Source organism: Aristolochia californica, unplaced genomic scaffold (genome assembly GCF_029961685.1).
Source record: "Aristolochia californica isolate CCGP_79_NKW_82.1479 unplaced genomic scaffold, dmAriCali1.0.hap1 SCAF_14, whole genome shotgun sequence".
Lineage (NCBI taxonomy): Eukaryota > Viridiplantae > Streptophyta > Magnoliopsida > Piperales > Aristolochiaceae > Aristolochia > Aristolochia californica.
In genome coordinates this window covers 25,508,718-25,527,287 of record NW_027181815.1, presented here as the reverse complement: position 1 = coordinate 25,527,287, position 18,570 = coordinate 25,508,718, and the positions used below count along the sequence as shown (strand labels likewise).

Sequence of the window (18,570 nt, the reverse complement as noted above, 5' to 3'; positions counted from 1 at the left end):
GAAATGGGGTTTCCGCCAGGCGCCAGGCGCCCGCGGGCGAAATGGGGTTTCCGCCAGGCGCCAGGCGCCCCGCGCGAAATGGGGTTTCCTGGCGACCAGGTCGCCAGGCGCCCTGGTCTGGCGGCCGCCAGCCTGACCAGGGCGCCCCTTGACGCCAGAAACCGAATTTTTGGGATCTGACGGATTTTTGAGCGTTTTTAGAGATTTCAAAAGGCCTAGGGAGAGACTATAAATAGAGAGGCCTCTCCCATTGTAAAGAGGTCGAAAAATCCTTAGCCTTCTTTACTCTTTTGGTGTATAGAGAGAGTTTTTAGCCTTGGCCTTCAAGAGTGTTTGGCCACCCTTTGTAATCTTGTATTCTCAATACAAAGTAGGCTTTTCTCTTCTATACTTTGGTGCTTTCATTGTCCCATTTTGGCTTGTAACTTCTTGTGTGAAGTATTGGTTGGAGGATCCGAGGCTCAAGGAGGCTGACTAGTTCTTCGGAAGAGCTAGGCCGCACGGGGTAGATATTCCGCTTGGCTAGACGGACCTAGCCCAAATCTAACCACGTGACAACTGGTATCAGAGCGTACGTTGCAATCAATGGCTTCCACAAGTGGAGAAGATGCTTCAAGAGGCAAAGATCAAGTAAGTGATGTTAACTTTCGTTTTTCTACTCTTGAACATCGGTTGGACAGTGTTGAGAACCTTTGTACGAATTGGGAGGAATTCGTTCAAAAGACTATTGAGGAGCATCAGCCAACTCCGAATTGGTTGAGAGGATTTGAAGAGGACGTCCATTCGGCCATGGCTGTCATGAGGATGGAAATGGAACGATTGGGGAAGGATGTCAAAGATCTCTCGGGAGAGCTTGGGGCAAGACTCACTTTGTGCGAACGAGCCTTAGCAAATGGAGGGGCTGTTCACACACAAGCGAAGATAAAGGTGCCTGAACCGAAGTCTTTCAATGGAGGGAGAGACGCGAAGGTCATAGATAATTTTCTATGGCAAGTGGAGCAATACTTCCATGCAAGTAAGCTCACCGATGAGCAAGCTAAGGTTAGTACGGCTGCCATGTTCCTATCCGATGATGCGATTCTTTGGTGGAGAAGACGCATGGGAGATGAGCAAGAGGGAGAGGACCCCGTCCACACTTGGGAGGATTTCAAGAGGGAGTTGCGGAGGCAGTTCTTTCCGGAGGATGTCGAGTACCAAGCAAAGAAGGAACTACGTGCATTGACGCAAAAAGGTACAATTAAAGAGTATGTACAATCCTTCACTTCTCTTATGCTTTGTATCTCCAACATGACGGATGAGGACCGTCTCTTCTCCTTTCTTGCTGGCCTTCGTCCATGGGCTGAGCAAGAATTGAGAAGGAGGGAGGTAAAGACACTAGTTTCAGCGTTATCTACGGCTGAAAAGTTAACCGAATACGAGAGGAGGAATGATTCGGTTAACAAGGTGTCCAAGGAAAATAATGGTAAAACAACTTTTAAGAAGAAGGAGAAAGGGGAGAAGAAGCCATGGGTAAAGGATACCAAGGCTAGGCCGGAAGAAAAGAAGAGAGGGGACAAACAGAGGAAGAAGGTAAATTGTTTCATTTGTGAGGGAGAGTACTATGCGAGGGATTGTCCTAAAAAGAGACTCCTCAACGCTGCTCAAACAGAAATGGACAATGGAGGAATTGAGCCTAGGATGGGTTCTCTAACCCTTCTCAATGCTGCTGTCCGTTCCAAGGAGGAGAAGGCTGCTCCACTTCCGGTAAGACCCTCAAGAGAACTTCTTTTTATTTCTCTCACACTTGCTGGACACACTGTTAAGGCAATGGTGGACACGGGTGCTACCCACAACTTCCTTTCGGAGGAGGAGGCTAGGCGCCTAAAAATACGAGGAGAGAAAGATGGAAGCAAGATGAAGGCGGTAAATTCTGCTGCTCGTGAAGTCCAAGGCGTTGCCAGGAATGTACCGGTGGTGATAGGCAAGTGGGTTGGATTTCAGAACTTTACCATTGTTAGCATGGACGATTTCAAGGTAATTTTGGGAATGGAGTTCTTCAAGGTTTGTAAGGCATTTATTATGCCACATGTGGGGGTAGTGGGAATTATGGACGAGCAAAGTCCTTGTACAATTTCTGAAGTGGAGACCAAAGATGTAACAAACAAGGATTTAATGCTATCAGCCCTCCAGCTTAAGAAAGGTCTTAAGCAGGGCTGTTCTACTTACATTGCTTCTCTTTGTGCTATGGAGCAGAATGAGGCATTGCCTACCCCTAAGGAGATACAAACCGTTTTGCATGAGTATGGAGATGTCATGCCGGAGCAACTTCCAGCAAGGTTACCACCTAGAAGAGGGGTAGACCATCGCATAGAGCTTGAGCCCGGAGCAAGGAAGCCAGCACAAGCACCATATCGTATGGCGCCCAAAGAGTTGGATGAATTACGGAGACAACTCAGTGAGCTGCTGGATTCTGGGTTCATAAAGCCAAGCAAAGCACCTTATGGGGCCCCTATACTATTTCAGACAAAGAAAGATGGAAGTATGAGACTATGCATCGACTATAGGGCGCTCAACAAGGTAACCATAAAAAACAAGTACCCTATTCCTCTTATTGCTGATCTCTTTGATCAATTGAAGGAGGCTAGAGTTTTCTCCAAGCTGGATTTGAGAAGTGGTTACTACCAAGTTCGAATTGCGGAAGGAGACGAGGGGAAGACTACTTGTGTAACGAGATATGGGGCTTACGAGTTCATGGTTATGCCCTTTGGCCTAACCAATGCACCAGCAACTTTCTGCACTCTCATGAATGAGGTATTTTCCGAGTACTTAGACAAATTTGTCGTTGTGTATTTGGATGATATTGTGGTGTATAGCAAGAGTATGGAAGAGCACAAAGAACATCTTCGAAAAGTGTTCAAGAAATTGAGACACAATCAGCTATATGTCAAGAAGGAGAAGTGCTCATTTGGGTTGCAAGAGGTGTCCTTTCTTGGACATTGGATAGGGGAAGGACGGATATGGATGGACAGCAAGAAGGTGGAGGCTGTGCGTGATTGGTCAATCCCTACCAAGGTGCGTGAGCTTAGAAGTTTTCTTGGCTTGGCAAACTATTATAGGAGGTTTATCAAGGGTTTCTCAGCTATAGCAGCCCCCTTGACCGATCTCCTAAAGAAGGACCAAAAATGGCAATGGACGGACTCATGCCAAGGAGCATTCCAGCGGCTGAAGGATACCATGATGGTTGAACCGATGCTTCACCTTGCTGATTTCAGCAAGCCATTTGAGGTACATACCGATGCCTCAAATTATGCCATTGGGGGTGTGCTTGAACAAGAAGGACACCCAGTCGCTTATGAGAGTAGGAAGCTCAATGAAACTGAGCAACGGTACACTGTACAAGAAAGAGAAATGACGGCGGTATTGCATTGTTTACGTCTTTGGAGGCACTATCTCTTAGGCTCCAAATTTATTGTAAAAACTGACAATGTTGCTTCTAGTTACTTTCTTACACAGAAAAAGCTTAGTCCAAAACAGGCCCGGTGGCAAGATTTCTTGGCCGAGTTTGATTTTGAGATGATGTACAAGGCGGGGAAGTCAAATGGTGCTGCGGACGCATTGAGCAGGAAGGTGGATACACCTATCTCTTACGAGGAAGAGACCAGCCAGAGCTTGGCGCACATGGCACAAGAAGGACCAGCACCTTACACGCATGCGGCAAAGGAGAAGACGCATGCGGCTGAATCCCCGCAGACCGCAGCAGACGGCACTTGCTTCACGCGCACCACGCGCGGTGCGGTAGCATCAATACACGAAGAGGCGCGCGACGCAAGCGTAGGCGCAGGAGATAGGCGCTTTGCGCAAGGCAAGCGCGCGCGCATGGAGGACCATCTTGGCGCAAAAACAAAAAATGGAACTTTGCGACTACAAGCCTTAGCAGCAATTACACACGTTGGTACGGAGTTGCTAGACAAGATTCGCATTGGAATTCGCCAAGATACCCAAGCTTACAGCATTGTACAAGCTGCTGCCTTGGGAGAGACGAGAAGATTCTGGCTTGACGACGGATTGCTCAAGACCAAAGGTAATCGACTTTATGTGCCTAAGTTCGATAACCTAAGGCGTGACCTCTTGAGGGAATGCCATGATACCTTGTGGGCAGGACATCCAGGTCAAAGAAGGACATTGGCCTTGTTGTCTGGCCAGTATTATTGGCCAGACATGGAGAATGATGTGGAGGAATTTGTGCGCACGTGTCTTATCTGTCAACAAGATAAGATCGAACAACGCAAGCCTAGGGGTTTGCTACAGCCCTTACCTATTCCAAAGCGGCCGTGGGAGTCTATTTCGATGGACTTCATCTCTGGATTACGTAAGAAAGATGGGCTGGCGTCTATCATGGTGGTGGTAGACAGATTTACGAAGTATGGAACATTCGTAGCAGTGCCGAGTGATTGTACAGCAAACGGAGCAGCTAGAGCATTCATGGCACATGTGGTGAAGCATTGGGGATTGCCCACAACGATCATCAGTGATCGTGACCCCAGATTCACAGGAAAATTCTGGACCGAGTTATTCAAACTAATGGGAACATCTCTAAGTTTTTCCACTAGTTTTCATCCTCAAAGTGACGGCCAAACTGAGCGGGTAAATGCTTTGTTAGAACAGTACTTACGCCACTTTGTTGCAGCAAATCAGAAAAACTGGCCAGACTTGTTAGACGTGGCCCAGTTTTCATACAATTTGCAGAAATCGGAATCAACCGGGCATAGTCCTTTCGAGTTGGCGACAGGACGACAACCTTTGGCTCCCACGGGTCTCTTTCCAGACACTTCACGGAAAAGTCCAGCAGCTCATCAGCTGGCGAAGAGGTGGAAAGAGAAAACGGAGTTGGCACGGGTCTTCTTGCATAAGGCAGCCAAAAAGATGAAGAAACATGCTGATTTGAAAAGGAGGGAGTCTTCTTTCAATATTGGTGACCAGGTCCTTCTCAAACTCAGACCTGAGCAATTTCGTCACCTTAGAAGCAGGAACAAAGGTCTTTAAAAGAAATATGAAAGACCATTTCCTATCATTGAACGTGTGGGCAACCTCGCCTACAAATTGCAGCTGCCCAAAAGGTTTAAGTTCCACAATGTTTTTCATATATCGAACCTTAAACCCTATTTTGAAGATCCGGACCCGGACAGAGTAGTTGACCCAAGAGCTCCCATGGATATATCTACTACCTTTGACAATAGGGTAGAGTATATTATTGCAGACCGAGAGGAGCGCCAAAGGGGCAAGCCCCGGAGGACGCAATACTTGGTCAAGTGGCAAGGTCAACCGGAAAGCGAGGCAACATGGCAAGACGCTGCCGAGTTATGGCAGTTCGAAAAGGAGGTAGCCGTCTATCGCCAGGGGTTGCAGACGAGGGCGTCTGCCTTATGGCGGTGGGAGTATGAGACGGAGGATGAAGCCATGGTGTGGCCAAACACCAAGGTGGAAGACTGTGCAAGTCCAGTGCACAGCAATAGAAGCAATGGCCAAGGCCAAGTGCAATGGCACGGCCCAGAGGGGCGCACACATATGGCTGGCCCAGCATCAACTTCAGCAAAAGAAGACACACTTGAGCTTGCCAAACGGATGGCCAAGCAACAAGGTGCACAACAACCCCAACAGCCAGCTCAGACACAAGGCAGCACGCCAGCAGACACTTCTGGCGGGGCGAAATGGGGTTGGGCGCAACCAGGAATCCTGGCGGGGCGAAATGGGGTTGCTGGCGCCCAACCAGGACTCCAGGCAGGGCGAAATGGGGTTTCCTCAGGACGCCAGGCGCCAGGCGCCCGCGCCAGGCGCCAGGCGCCCGCGGGCGAAATGGGGTTTCCGCCAGGCGCCCCGCGCGAAATGGGGTTTCCTGGGCGCCAGGCGCCAGGCGCCCGCGGGCGAAATGGGGTTTCCGCCAGGCGCCAGGCGCCCCGCGCGAAATGGGGTTTCCTGGCGACCTGGTCGCCAGGCGCCCTGGTCTGGCGGCCGCCAGCCTGACCAGGGCGCCCCTTGACGCCAGAAACCGAATTTTTGGGATCTGACGGATTTTTGAGCGTTTTTAGAGATTTCAAAAGGCCTAGGGAGAGACTATAAATAGAGAGGCCTCTCCCATTGTAAAGAGGTCGAAAAATCCTTAGCCTTCTTTACTCTTTTGGTGTATAGAGAGAGTTTTTAGCCTTGGCCTTCAAGAGTGTTTGGCCACCCTTTGTAATCTTGTATTCTCAATACAAAGTAGGCTTTTCTCTTCTATACTTTGGTGCTTTCATTGTCCCATTTTGGCTTGTAACTTCTTGTGTGAAGTATTGGTTGGAGGATCCGAGGCTCAAGGAGGCTGACTAGTTCTTCGGAAGAGCTAGGCCGCACGGGGTAGATATTCCGCTTGGCTAGACGGACCTAGCCCAAATCTAACCACGTGACACTAGTAGTATTTCAAGTGGATTGGGATCAGTAAATGGTTCAAATTTTTTTGTTTAAGGGATGAAGATGGTGCTAGCAATTGATACAATATATGCTTCAATGGAAGTAACAAGGAACAATACTCCCCTGCTCTTTTTTCTTTGTTTTTTTTTTCAGTTCACATTTCAGAAGTGAGGACGCATACCTGCAGATAATGTTGATATTATTATCAAGTTCAGCCGCACAGATTATAATCTTCTGGTGTTGTTCTAGCAAAACTTTATCTCATTCATGATATTTGTTCCAAGTCATGTACTGATCTAGTTTTATAAAAGTAAACTCCAGCCAGTACCATGTATGAAACTTAAAATTTATCAACATACAGTCAGATGGTAGGCCAAGATATAATGGTTTCTCACTGGTTTTTCATATTCCAAATGACCTAATACAAAGGAACCCACTTACCACAATTCACCAAAACATTCTTACATCTGCAACTAGGCAACAATATAGCTAGGATACTGATGGATAGCAACTCTGTACTTTCTCCGATGACAGAAACCGAGAAATTTTCTTAGCTTCTTAATTGAAATGATATCTCAGATATTATAAGCTAAAATTGCCTGATTGTTCTGGCATTCAGCATAGTCAAAGTTACCAAAATGCCACATGTTAAGCAATGCAGGTGATTACACAAAATTAAAATGCTCAACGTTAACATGTGACGAATAACATTCTCCCGGGGCCATCATAATCCGTTGGAATGTTAATCCTGTTGGTGAATAATGAATACAGCGTTCACAAGTTTCCACCTCACCTCCACAATGTTATCCCAAGAAAGCACATCAGATCTGATACCAAATGGCCACAGCGTCTCTGTTGGAGCTGATAATGCAAACCATACTGGCTGGAAGTATATCACCTAGCAGTCATCAGTTCATAACAATTTTATTAGTTCACAACTTTTAGGGCATGAAGAGTCATAGTTCACAACTCTTTGGATGCTGAATATGAATCAAAGTTTCCCATAGTTGAAAAATTGAAGTACCAATTGACATCAGACCACACAATAAGAAAACCAGTCTAATATAATGTCAATGTGATGCAATGATTGAGCATGGAGTTACAAATGCAATTTACCTTACTGTACAGATTGGTGCAGTTCGTACCAGTTATTGAACTGCCAGCCTCTGCAGATGATCCAAGAAAACCTGGAAGCTCACATCATCTGTGAATATGATATCTCCTCCTGGCACTGCAAGAGAATCAGAGTTGTAGGTTGCAGATGGATTCAATTTTGCCAACAGAAACCGTGCCTGCAACAAATATTACATGCTTAATCAAGTCAACTCCTTTCAAACATTGGGAAGCGGCATACAAATGAAAATAACATTTTGGATTCTGGGATTCAATACATATGGATTTTAAAAAATTTAAACACTACAAGGACAAAAATGAAAACCTGTGAACCATGTTGGTCACAAATGACTAATCGAGGAACAGGAAACCGCTCCTTGATTATTGCATCAGCATCTTCTCGAGGAGCCTGCAGTAGCTGTGCAAAAGCCTGCAAAAACCAAGCCTGTTTTAGAAGTTCAACAAAGAAACGTTTACTTAAAATGCACATGCCAACACCAGCCGCTGCCTTTGGCTGTTAAAGATTTTCTTGTTCAACACAATAAATAACAGTAAACCTCAACATAAAGCTGTATAAAAACCAAAAGCCTTGGTAAAGCATCCGCTCAAAATATGATGTTTTATTGACTTCAAGTGTGCACATCCTCACACCTAATGCAATTATACAGGTCAACAGTCTTGCAGTGCCAGATGAACTAGGATCAATCTTTATTGGTCAATGTAATATGCCTTTCATGAGGGCATGGTGTTTTAAAACACAAATTCGGAAGGTTCATATTGACGATACCAGCTTTTTCAATATAATCAGGTTTCTTAATTAATTTATTAAACCAAAAACTATTAACAGCACACAATTTATAATCAGTATTTTCACCTCATGCTCCGCTTGATTTTGATAACCAGCATTTCGCCACTGAGCAATTGTTGCTCCATGAAATACAACAACTGTAAAGTAGGAGTCCAGAAGAAGAATCCTATCTGCAGCAATGGCAGCTACGTCCAGGAGTACAGGTTCTGGAGCTGAATGGAAAGAATATGATATCAATGAAGGTTGAATCATCACAACTGAATTAGCTACATTCTCTCTATTCAGGATCATTCTAAAGTATGCAGTTTCATCTGGGCTGTTGTTGAAAACCTGCATAATGAACAGTGTAATAAAAAGCACTATAAGAAATCCATGCTTAAACTTGAAGTCGAACAGATATATTTTACTCTGGATCATGAAAGTCCCACAAAGAATGCAGATAATACCTGCACAAACTGAGATCGGCGTAAATGAAACATGAACTGTGGAAAAATTGAAAAACGAGGTGATAAGCTGAAAGATGAGGGACTATCCTTCTGGTACTCTCCAAATCGAGAACACAAGCGTATAAGAGACCTATCAAGCCATCTGATGGGATCAAACTCAGCCTGCATTACAACCATGTCTTTAAGTAACCTTTTCACCCATAATATCATTTCTTAGCAATAGCCAAACCAGTTGAAGTGCCACAATAACTAACCATTACAACCATCCATAACAGGCACAAGCTAAACCATAAACATGACTGTATTTTCAAAGCCAGTTTTAGAATAACAAGGTGTTTACCTCTGTCTCCATTTTAAAAGAAACTAAGCGTGCCATAACCACTGCTGCTGCTTCTTGATCAAAACCTGCAACCAATTCCTGCATAATTAAGGTAGCCATGAGAAACAAATGAAATAAAGCCATCATTCAAAAAGTTTGAAATAAAACAAATATTTTCTTTTATATGATAAAGTCCTTGAAGAACTTATTATTTGAGGAAAATTCCCCTTTGCCTGGTGTGCAGCCCAATAGTGGACTCCTCGAATATGCCATCCTCTTGAAAGGTGATATCTGCCCTATTTATTGCTGATTCTGGCATTTCTGAGTGTAAAATCACTCTCTATTGGAGGAAGTTTTATCAATTTGGGTTTAAGCGCAGGTTGCATAAAAATCTAATTTTTGTGAAGTGGGACCCACTTACCTTGAGCACCTATCTTGTTGCCTGAAGTTGTAATTGCCTAGTTGTGACTATTTTGTGGTACTTATGACTGACTCTCGTGAGGTATATACTCCATCAAGGAAAGTAGAAACTTCTGATAGAAAGATACCATTGTAATCATTTCGGAAAACTTGAATGGGTAGAATTATCTTAGCTGGTCTAAATCTATACGGATATATTTAAAGGCCAAGCAAAAGTCAAAATATATCAGAGATGACCCCCTTGTGCCAATGAATGATTTGGGAGGTAGAAGACTATCAAATTATGGCATGGATAGTGAACAATGTTGATTCCAAATTAAGGATTCAAATTATGAATTGTGAGATTTCAAAAGAGATGTGGATGTCCCTGGAATCCTTGTATGCACAAGGGAGCAACCTATCTCAAGTGTACAAGTTATATACAATTTTTTTTAGTCTCAAGAAAGGTAACCAACCTATTATAGAATATTACAATAAGTTTCTAGGGGTGTGGCAAGAGATAAAATGTACGTCATACGTTCACAACTGATGAAAGGGAATTAAGAAAGCAACAAAACCAATTGTTGGTTGCTATATTCCTTGATGACCTGGGTTTTGAATTTAATAAAGGCACAATTACTAGCTTCAGAAGACGTGCCTACCTTCTCTACTAGATTCAACAAAATCATGTGTGCAGAAACTATTGTTGTACCACCCAGAGGTGCTAAAGGAGCTAAGGTGATGGATGCCTCTACAGTTAATACCTCTAGTTTCACAGAATCTTCTAGAGTGCATAATAGTATAATTAGAGGAAAAGGTAGAGATAGCCCTCGTCGAGGAAACGTAATCATTGTAGCAGATCAAATCATTTTTCAAACAAGTGTTTGATCAAGTTTGGTAAACCAATGTGAGCAAACTCGACCCTTAATGAGAGCAATGAAACTCCTACTGAGGTGATAAGCAATATTATACTTGGGTCATCTGATGAAATGCACTAACTACTATAGCAACAAAAACAACTAGTCTAGCATATGGCTCAATTGTTAGCTGCCTCTTCCTCAACATCTACGGTTATGACTTTTGTTCCTATAGCCACTCTGGCTAGTTCAGGTATAGAGCTTAGGCCATCAATTAGATTGCAAACAGTGAGAACTTCCATGTCCGTGAGGCCACGCCTCAGATGAAGATTCCAAGAGCTGTTCGTCCAAGCATCAGCCATAGATAAGTCTCGGTAAGTTGTTAGTTGTAGGAGGGATTGGAAGGAATTCATAAGGGGGCCATCCCCGTTCCACCAATCCACCCAAAAGCTCAGACTAGAGCCATCGCCAACAAAGAACCGAGTAGCAAAGAGGAATACCAAGAAAAGGTGGAAGACAGACCTCCAAATAGAAGAGAGGTGGTGACGACTGCCCTTAGTAATCCAACTTGCCCCATATTTCCGAAGTTTGGCAATCACCATCGATTTCCAAAAAGCCTCAAAAGTGGAGTTGAGTTTCCAAAACCACTTACGCAAGAGAGCATTTGATTCCGAGACCACCCAAAAATTTAGGCATACAAACATCATCCCAATTAACCAGTTGATACTTGAAGTCACTGCTGGCACCTCTCCATAAGAAGCGCCGCTTGATTGAGTTGATTCAGCGACTGATGAAAGCGGAGAAAAGCAAAAAGGAGAGGAAGTAATTTGGGATCCCGACAATGTAAGAATTAAGTAGTATAAGTCTTCCCGCTTTAGAAAGAAGTTTGCCCTTCCAGATAGAGAGATGCCGCTTAAGCCTCTCAATAATAGGGACCCAGAGACCTATCCTTGCTTTGCAATCCATGAGAGGAAGCTCGAGATAGGTAGAAGGGAGGGTTCATGACAGTGCGATGAAAGGAATCAGCCACGCTCTGAAGCAGATCTGCATTCATGTGTAGCCCCAAAATAGCAGTTCTTTCTCCAGTTGATTTTTTTATCCGGGTTCAAGTCTAGTGTATTAGCGAATGGGTCTACATCTTATGTCTATGGTGAAGGTGCAGTCCATGCCAAACTACTTGTGTTAATACCCACAACAAAAAATATTTATAGAAAGGAAAAAACCTTGTTGTTCTAGATGCATATTTCTAAAAGTTTTTTGGGAGATGCAATTTAACTGCATGCTTTTTTTTTTTTATTGTATGCCCTCCTCGTTTTTGGGTGGAGAAATCCCAATTCATGTCTTAAAGCCTGATTGTCAATAGTTTGAGCTATGCCCACTCCTTTTTGGGTATTTATGCTTTGTTCATGTTCTAGGTGCTTCCCATAATAAATTGCCTCAAAGGTTTATTGAATACGTATTTTGGGGTTATTTGTGTCAATGAAAGGGATATAAGTGTTACGATCCTACACAAGGATAACATATATTTCAACCGATTATAAACTCCATTCTTTCCATTGTCCGATTAGTCTATTTCTCCTCAAGAGTCATCAACTTATTTGCCACTTCCAGTTCTAGTAAGTTAAGATGAACTAACCACCACATCAACACATTAGACTAATCCGTCTGAAATGATAGAAGCCCAACAAATCAGTTTATCTCACAAGAGCCTGCTCACTCATCCCCATCATCATCATCATTATCATCATCTTCTTCATCTACGATTAAGGTTTTGTTATCACTAATCTTGACTTGCCCATTATCCTTTGCAAAGGTATTCAATGATGTACAAAAAGTCCTATGTCTCGATATGTATCTTTATTGTCATTATTCAATAGGTGAAGGAAGCCTTGGCTGTTAACATAGGAAAAAGGCTATGGATGAAGAAATGTAGGCTCTAATACCAAGGGATCATGACCTCTATGCAATCCACTCGAAGGGGCAGCAGGGATTCGATGGTTCTACACCAATAAGTACAATTTTAATGGAAGAGTGGAAAAGTACGAGGTAAGGCTGGTGGCCATAGGATACACAAAGACTTATGGTGTGGACTTGTTCTTATTCTTATCTTTGTGGTTGTTAATAAAGGTTAGTAGTGTTTCAGTTTGACATAAAAAAAAATACCTTTTTGTATGATGATTTAAATGAGGAAGTATATATGGAGTGTCATCCTGCTTAGGGAGATACTAAAAAGGTGTGTAGATTGTAGAAAAGTATCTATGGTCTAAAGTATCAAGAATGTGGTTTGAGAAATGCAACAATGCGGTTGTCTCATTTGGGTTCTCATGTAGAAACTATGACCATTCAATAATCAGGAATTGTGGTTTTAATTGTATATGAGATTGATGTAGTTATTTCTAGTAGTAATTTCAAAGATATTGAAGAAGTTAAAGGTCAGCTCAAGGGGCAGCCTCGGACTAAGGATTTAGGAGATTTGACATACTAGGAATCGAGGTTGCAAGAAGGTTGGAGTTGCTCTTTCTCTATGGTTGTTATTACTCATATGTTATTACAAGATTATAGAATGGCAGGAGCTAAACTAGCAAACACTCCAATGGATCCAAATGTGGCACTTCATGATGATCAGAGTCTGATTTTGAGAGATAAAATTCCATACAAAAGATTGGTAAGGAAAGCTTCTTTATACTATAGTTACAAGGCCTGACATTTCATATGTTGTAAGTGTAATTAGTCAGTTTATGGGAACACCTAAAAAGGAACATCTAGAGGCAGCACAAAGGTTTTTGAAGTACTTGAAAGGTGGCCTAGGTAAGGGTATGACGTACAAAGCTCATGGATATCAAAAGATCAAAAGTTATTCTGATTCTGATTATGAGGGTTAAAGATGGACAGAAGATCAACCACTAGTTTTTGTACAGTAGTTGGGGAAATTTTGGTGACTTGGAAGATTAAGAAGCAGATAGTGATTACTAGATATGGTGCAGAGGCCTAGTACAAAAGTATGGAACATAGAGTTGTGAACTTATGTGGTTGAAGTCTGTGCTGGAATTGAAATCAAGGATCCTATGATTATGGGTTGTGATAACCAAGCAGCCATATTTAACACAAGTAACCTTGTGCTCCATGAGCATACTAAACATATTGAAGTAGATTATCACTTTATTCATGATGCAGTCATAAGTGGGAAGATTGTTATACCATACATAAGATTGGCAAAGAAACTAGGAGATGTCTTGAGGGGAATGTTAGAAAACATAGTTCCAAGGGCATTTTGATTATTTCCAATACCAGCAATTTGGAGAACGATGGTTGCTATGAATCTGAGATTGACTGGTAGATGGTGGACCAACGGGGGTGAGCGTCGGCATCTCCCCCCTATGGCGATCCTATCTTCCTTGGCTTAGCACTTTCTATACTGGCATCAGCTTCTTCACGGGGAATGGGGAGACGATTAGCTTCTAGTTTGACTACTAGTGCAATGGGAAGAATATGTGCAGCTCTTTGGGTTCCTTGGTTCCCGTCTGTAACGCGAAACAGGCGACGATTGCTGAGTTTTGCACCCCTAGGGTGTTGGGATTTTCACTTCAGACATAGCCTATCAGACTCGGAATCAGTGATGGCTACTCAGCTTCTCTCTGATCTCCACAACATTGACATCCGACCTACCCAACTAGACAAGATCCTTTGGATGCCCAATGCCATCGAGACTTTGCCCCCTACTTGCTCATCACTGGGACGCTCGGCAATAGTCCAATTCATGGCAGTACCATCGCTTGGAAGATCTTTGCCCCACCAAAAGTCCAATTTTTCCTATGGTGTGCCCTCCACAATCACATCCTGACAGCCAACAATCTTCGAAGAAATGGAAACTCTGCACCCTGCCGACTTTGCCCCCTCTGTACCTAGTGCGACAAGTCTGTGCAGCACCTTCTTCTCCACTGCCTCTTCTTTTGGTGTTTCTAGACCAGAGTTCTGCAGCACATTGGCTTGCTTTGTTTATGCCCGAACGACCATCTGGAGTCTATCAAGTCCTCTTGGATCCCCTCCTCCCCAAGCTAGGGAAAGCTTTGGTCTCTGCTTGCATGAGACATATTCCTTGGATGATTTGGCAAGAGAGAAACAACCGTCGCTTTAATCAGAAGTTCAGAACCATTGAGGAAGTTTTCAACTTGACGATGGGCCATATCTCCTCCTGGTTGCACTCCCAGAAGGATTTCAGCAACTTCACTACCATCACTTTGAGGACCAATTGGCACTGCATCACCCACATGGCTGGGAGCCATCATTTATCAAATTAAATTTTGACGGGAACACTAGGGGGAACCCTGGGCTTGCCAGTTTTGATGGTGCTTTCTGTGATCCTGCTGGCACCATCCTGATTTCGTATGCTGCTCCTATGGGAAATTCTGACTCCACCGTTGCTGAGCTCCTCGCCCTCTACCATAGACTTGCCATATTTCAAGGTTGTCTTCACGGTCCGCTCATTGTTGAAGGAGATTCCCAAGTTGTTATCCAATGGTGCTCCTTCATAGCTATACATCCCTCGCCTGTTTATCATCACATTTCTAATCTCGCCTCTAGCCTTACTTGTAGCTGGTCCCATATTCCCCACTCAGCTAATTCCTTAGCTGATGGCCTTGCTAAGAGAGGAGCCTCCCTCCAATCCCTCTTTGGTTGCTTTCAATAAATTATCACTTTTCGCAAACAAAAAAAAAACTCTCCCTCATAGTTTACTTTATGTCTGAAGTTGGGAAGTGAGTAGAGTCTTTAATTTTGTTTTATTTCTTGAGTAAGGGTACGGGAGCATAATTGTTTTTTTCTACATATTTTACTTAAGTTGTGTTATAGAAGGGATTATGAGAGGACTAAGACCCCTAACAGCACTGCACTGACAATCACTTTTCAACCTGCTTCTTCTTTTCTCAGTTCCATCTGTCCTTCACCCTTCGCAATCTTCTAAATCTAAGAATCCTCAAGGATCTATTATGGAGGCTCTTCCCAATTCCAACAAGTTTAAAAAATATTTGATCAAGGGGGAAAAGGTTTGACTTCCTTGAGATAAGGAGTGACATGAAATGAATCAAGTTCGTGAGCTTGGACATTTTGTGAAAACGGACCTTCTTTTGGGAAGTAGCTGCTTAAGGAGAAGATGATTATAAGAATCAGAATGCAAAGGAAAGCTGATTCTCTCGATTTCACTAAGGAATGTCATTTGGAAGTCAAAGACATCAGTTCTCTGTGGAGTTTGTTTTTGAGTCAACATGGATTCTAGGGTTATAGTTTGGAAAGTTACTGGTTGGAGAAAGCACTAATTGCAGAGAAGTTCCTTCATAAATTATTTAGGCTGGCCAATGACCCGGATACTTATAGTAAGTAGGAGTAAATCTCTTCCTCATCCAGCTCATAGTGGAAGCTTCACCTATATAAAAATACAAATAACAAGGAAGTTATCGAATCAACCATTTGCTCACCGAGCTCCATTCCCCTGTGGTCATGGTGAAGAAGAAGTGCACCCTCAATGGAAAATACAGGTTATCCTCATTTTACAAAGCTCTAGTTGTGCCTAGGCCTAGCAAGCATCCTACGGCTTCCTGAATTTGGAAGCTTCTCAATTTCCAAAGTTATCTTCTATTAGAGAGTATTAAAAAGAAAATTTAACTGCATATCAATGACATAAAAGATATAAGAGCCTTTTTTATTTTGAGAAAAGATGTAATTTTCATTAAGCCACAAGGACAAAACAAGGAAGATACATCAAGGGGGGTCTCTTACAATAAGAGATTGAAGAGAGACCCCTTTGCAAGAGAATCAGCAATGCAATATACTGATCTGTGCACTTAGACTCCATTTATAAACAATATTTTTTTGCTAACTCCTGGATGATAAAAACAAGACCAAAGCTACCATGGAGGATCCATCTCCTGAGAGCACTAGCTTATCACATTGCTGGAATCGCCTTCCACATGAAGTTGACCATTGAATTTTACCTGAAAATTTTGGATACCTTGTCGGAGGGCTAGGAGCACTGCCCCCTGGAGTTTGAAATACCTATGGGTCTGGAAAAGGTGGCAAGAGTGTTCCCACTTCCCGCAGGACCAGGGTTGCCCCTAGAACCTCCATCAAAATTTAGCTTGATGATGCCCAAAAATTTGGAGGAGCCTAAGGGATCATTGGGACTGGTTTTGGGAGGGAAAGGCCGGAGACTTGAAGCCAATTGTTCCTTAGGGAGACAGCTGATTTCTTTGAACGTCTTCTGTGTGCCCAGCCAAGAAACAATGAAGGAGGTCTTCGTTGCTACTATCTTCCAGGAGGAAGGAGAGCCTTGAAATCATTTTTGATTTCTCTGCTTCCAAATGGACCAAGGGATGAATGCTAGGCAGACTTTAAGCATTGCTTTTCCCAAGGTGGGAAGCATGGCCCCTTCACAAAGAGCTAAGAGCTCTAGAAGGGACCTAGAAAAGCGAACCTCGAGGTCGAAGAGGTTGAAGAAGTAACTCCATAAGCATCATAAAAAGTGGTAGTGCAGGATGAGATGGTCAATGGTCTTTCCATGGCACACAAAGGATCTCCCTTGTGAAAATTTTTTCGTGGAGGGCATTCCAAATGGACTTGATCTTGAGAGCTTCCGAGAGGTGTCAAGCATTTGCGAAGGGACTCGGAAAAATCCTCCTAGAAGTAATGCTGGACTAGCATGAGTTGGTGGAGAATTTTCCATCCGAAGCAGGCTTCCAAATCAGGATGTCCAGAAAAGAGATGGAGAGACTTGAAGTAATGGAAAATCAAGACAGTGGATTATTTGCTGGCACAACCTCATTTGCTTTTCATGGTTAAGGTTCTAAAATTGTCTCCTTTTTGGTCATTTAAGCTTCACTACCTCTTTTAACAAGTTGATTCCTCTACTTATCTGCGGCTTCTTCTCTTTGGAAGATCACCCTTGCCACTAATCCTGGTCCCTCCAGAATTAGAGGAATCTTAAAACATCCTCAAACAAACTCTGATACTTCAGCAGTGTCATTTAAGAAATAATCCACCTCACCCTTTCTGAGAAGGATTTCATAATTTCCTCTCTTTCAATTGATTCTGATCAGCCTCCTCCTTGTGACAACATAAATTTTAATGGTTAGTTCTCACCGTACTACATGCCAGGCACATTCCAGGGGACTTGTGAAGTATAATGAAAGGTAGATCATTCTCAGTCACTATTTCTGAACCCACTGAAGCTGGTCCTACAGTCTAGCTAACGGCCTAAAGCCCCAATAAAGGCAATCTCAGCAAACCATTATTAGCAGAAAGCAATTGCAGGGTGATAAATGATAGGTGTAAACATGGCGAAGACCCACATTAAAAAGTGCTTCACTTCTATGTGGAGATTGAAAACACTGCTCAATCTTTTCCATCAGCTGGATCCATGCTTCACACTTCCTAAGTAAGCTGCTGACATTTAAGCATGACAGAGTAGATTAGCATGACCTCTCCTTTGTATTTTATTAGTGCATGTTTCAATTTGCTGAGATTTTCCCCTTTGTTCGGTTGGCTATAATAGGATCCAGGTTGCCTCCCTTTTTTTGTCTCTTTCTTGCTTGAACAAAATCACATCAACAATAATAAAAAGTATCAAATAAATTTCCAACTGAAAAAGAGAAATATATTAGTGGGCTTCAGTGGACATATTTTTTCTGAGCCCCTGACGGAATCATGATCATTTTTTATTTTTCTTTATTTTTTTATTTTTTTATTTTTTATATTTTTTGCATGACAGACTGAGACTTTAGCTATTGCTAAAATCATCAAACTTTTCTCTAATCTTCACTTGAAGTGAACCTTTTTTTTTGAGGCATTCACTTGAAGTGAACCTAATTTGTGAGTTATTGCAATAAAACATTAGCTATTGCAACCTCTTGCTAGAAACCAGAATGCGTCCCCTTCAGGCCAAACAGAACAGAGGCAACTACACAAACAGTTTGAACTATAAGAAACGCGCAAAAATATTAATTAATTAACTATCTCCATAAAATGCAAAACCACATAATGAACTCACTTGGCATGAACCTATTCCATTAGAGGCTCCACTTCTAGCTTTTTTCTAAAAAGCAAGTAGGAAGAGGCTTATATCAAGGAGAAGAAACTTAAGGGGCACACGAGTTGGAACAACAGTAAAAGAAAAATGAATAAGATACAGCAAACATGGAAAAAGAAAAGGAACAG

General features: G+C 42.8%; 1 protein-coding gene across 2 annotated transcripts in view; it reads right to left on the bottom strand.

The window, feature by feature from the left end:
- Positions 1–6,804: 6,804 nt before the first annotated feature.
- The window catches only part of LOC137950544 (protein transport protein SEC23 C-like), a 45,364-nt gene continuing 33,598 nt past the window's right edge, over positions 6,805–18,570 (bottom strand). Inside the window, exons 8-13 of one of the 2 annotated variants that reach the window (XM_068797076.1) lie at positions 9,131–9,208; positions 8,791–8,952; positions 8,411–8,674; positions 7,862–7,966; positions 7,540–7,715; positions 6,805–7,321 (exon numbers count right to left, since the gene is read on the bottom strand). In XM_068797076.1, the coding sequence (XP_068653177.1) occupies positions 7,572–7,715; positions 7,862–7,966; positions 8,411–8,674; positions 8,791–8,952; positions 9,131–9,208 (753 nt within the window). In that variant the 3' untranslated portion in view covers positions 6,805–7,321; positions 7,540–7,571. The remainder of the gene's footprint in view (positions 7,322–7,539; positions 7,716–7,861; positions 7,967–8,410; positions 8,675–8,790; positions 8,953–9,130; positions 9,209–18,570) is intronic. The other variant, XM_068797077.1, reaches the window with a different exon arrangement.